Source organism: Propithecus coquereli, unplaced genomic scaffold (assembly GCF_000956105.1).
Source record: "Propithecus coquereli isolate 6110/MARCELLA unplaced genomic scaffold, Pcoq_1.0 Scaffold223, whole genome shotgun sequence".
Lineage (NCBI taxonomy): Eukaryota > Metazoa > Chordata > Mammalia > Primates > Indriidae > Propithecus > Propithecus coquereli.
Genome location: NW_012147523.1, coordinates 4,484,781 through 4,487,705, shown reverse-complemented (window position 1 = coordinate 4,487,705; position 2,925 = coordinate 4,484,781). Strand labels below are relative to the sequence as shown.

Sequence of the window (2,925 nt, the reverse complement as noted above, 5' to 3'; positions counted from 1 at the left end):
ACCACAGACCACTGAACCTCGGACCCATGATGAAATTTATAAGACTAAGGCGGATTATCTGGACATAATTTTCTTAAAAGTTGGGTTAAACGTTTTCCTCAGACCCCAAGGGTACCAGAGTGATCAAGAGCAAATCAACCTTTGCTTCACCTTCTTACTTGTTTTAGCTTAATTTCCGCCAACTGATACATTTCTGGCTCCCGGTTTGCTTGCACCCTTAGGCGCAAGCCTCAACTCTTGTTTTAAACCCTGGGACAGGCAGATGCTGAAATTCATGGTTCCCCAGTCCCCATCTCTCCCCGAGACCAGTAGGTGACAATATAGCACTAAAGCGGCCTGTCCCCACCAACGCCAGGGCGTGTTCTAGGTCTCAGGTCCAGACCCTTCTTCTCTGGCTCGGACTAGTCAGCGCATGCGTGTCTCCAGGTATAGCACGCCCCCTCTGGTTGCCCATGGTAACAGGCTGACAGGACCGCGGGGTGGAATCCTCACTGGCTCCAAACACATCCATCCATTCAGGGAATGTAGCTCTCACCTCCCCACCCGTCACGCCCGTCCTGGCTCCTTTGCAGAGTGGGCAGTGATTGACAGGTCCCCCTCCCCCTTCCCCTTTCCGATGGAGCTGCAGGGAAGCCAGGGAAGAGCCCAGATAGCATCCCAGGGAAGTGATCACCTGTAAAAGAACCCAGGAGGCCTCTGGGTGTCCGCCGGGGCAGCCTGGAGTGACGGATAGACCCTCACTCGTCCCAGGTCCCCTCTGCTCTGTCAGGAAGGCCGTGGGCGAGTGGCCTCACCTCTCTGGGTCTGTGTCTGAGGAGGACAAACGCAGGGGTTATAAACCAGTGGTAGGCAGGATGAATCTGGCCCACAGCCATGTTTTTCTTGGCCCCATAGTTTTAAATATTTTTCGAATTAGTTGCCAAGATTTTAAGATCCTGGTATTTCACTTTTATGTCTATTTCAGACTTCTCTTGAAAGATGAGATTTTCTGGGATTGCTGGGCTCCAATGCCCTCTTACGTACCTGTCCAGTTTTCTATGGAATAAATGTCTAGATGCTCAATGGCCAGGTGTACGGAACGCATGTTTTCACTTACAAAAGCTCTGAAGCTCTAATGGCAGCTTTTTTAAAATTTAAAAGGAAAAGAACTGGCTCTAAATTTTAACTTCTTCTGGCCACTCAGGATTGGCAACATGCTGGCAAGCCTCACGCTACATTTGGGTCGTGAATTTGGCAAATCTTTATTTGTCAGTGCGTATCAGGCACTGTCTAGGATCGAGTGTATGAACGTGACCAATACGAAGGTCCTGCCTTCATGAAACTTACGGTCCAGAGGAGGGGGACAGATAATGAACAAATTAACCATATCCAAGGTCAGTTAGTGGTAGTGCTATAGAGAAAAATATAGCCAAGTAGGAGAATAGGGAGTGGAACAGAAAGAGGGCTGTTTAAATAGACAGTCAAAAACCCACTCTGAGGAGGAGACAGTTGAACAGACACTCAGTGAGACCTAGGGGAGAATGTTCCAGGAAGAGGAAACAGCAAGTGCAAAGGCCCTGAGATGGGAACGAGGTTGGCATGTTCCTGAAGCAGCAAGCGGGTCAGTGCAGTGAGGACAGAGTGAGAAAGGTGGAGAGAAGAGCTGAAGCTAGACAGGAAGGTTCAGATCAGGGAGGATCTGGTTCTGAAGGTGAGGTTCTAAGGACAGCGGCGTGATCTGAGAAGTCTCGAAAGGCTCATGCTGGCTGCTGCATCCGCTGACTATGGAGAGCAAAGGTGGAAACGGGAAGGTCAGGCTAGGTGAGCACGATGGCGGCTTAGACTTGAGCACCAGCATGGAGAGGATGAGAAGTCGTGGACTCAGGGCACAGCATGAAGGTCGAGCTGGAAGGACTTGGTGATGGATTGGATGGGTTTGGGGCCAGAGTGCTGGCCCGATATTGAAAGCCCTTTACTGAGATGGGGAAGGCTGAGGGAGGGACAGGTGTGCAGAGGAAAGCCCAGAGGTCTTGTTGCAGACATGTGATGTCTGAGGGACGTACTAGACATCAGATGGAGATGTGGAACAGGCTGTTGGGTGCACATGTCTGGAGTTCCAAGAGAGATCTGCTTGGAGATGGACCTTGGGTAGTCGTTAGCGTTCAGATGGTATTTAAAGACGTGACACTTCTGAGGTCGTGAGGGAGGGAGTGCAGAACAGGCGTTGGCAAGCAATGTCTGGAGACAATTTTGGTTGTCATGGTTGGGGGAGGGGGGTGTCACTGACATCTAGTTTGGCAGCAGCCAACGATGCTGCTTAGTGTCCTACAGTGCATGGGGCAGCTCCCCACCACTGAGAATTATCCAGCCTTGAATGTCAGTAGTGCAGCTGGCAAACCCTGGTGTAGATAAAGAAGAGCGTGGAAGATGGAGCCCTAGCTCAGCCTCTTGAACTTTAAAATGCTGCCAAATCACCTGGGGGTGGTCTTGCTAAAATGAAGACTCTAATTAGGTAAGTCTGGGGTGAGACCGGAGATTCTGCATGTCTGATGAGCTCCTGGGAGATGGAAACCCTGTTTGTCTGCAGCCCACACCTTCAGGAGCACGTTCCTAGCACACTCCAATAATTCAGACCTTGGAACAAGGAGGAGGGTCTCTCTGGCAAAGGAGATTAAGAAGGAATGGCCAGTGAGTTTCAGAGGAAAAGCAGGAGAACATGGTCACCTGGAAGACACGTGTCCTAAGTGTTTCAAACTGTGTCATCTCTACTCAGAGTTAAAGAAAGTTGAGGATTTGGGCTTTGGCCATTGGGCTTGGCGAGAGGGAGGTCACCCGTCACCTGGACGAGTGTGGCTTCAGAGGAGTGGGGAGGTGAGAGCCTAATGTGAGTGGGTCACAGAGAAACGGGAGGTGAGGACATGTTGCTAACATGGAAAGCAGAGAAAT

General features: G+C 50.6%; 1 protein-coding gene across 1 annotated transcript in view; it reads left to right on the top strand.

Annotated features, from left to right (window-relative positions):
- Positions 1–2,925, top strand: part of VWA3A (von Willebrand factor A domain containing 3A) — a 73,645-nt gene that overhangs the window by 4,853 nt on the left and 65,867 nt on the right. The window contains exon 4 of the mRNA XM_012644941.1: positions 770–845. Within this exon, the coding sequence (XP_012500395.1) occupies positions 770–845 (76 nt within the window). The remainder of the gene's footprint in view (positions 1–769; positions 846–2,925) is intronic.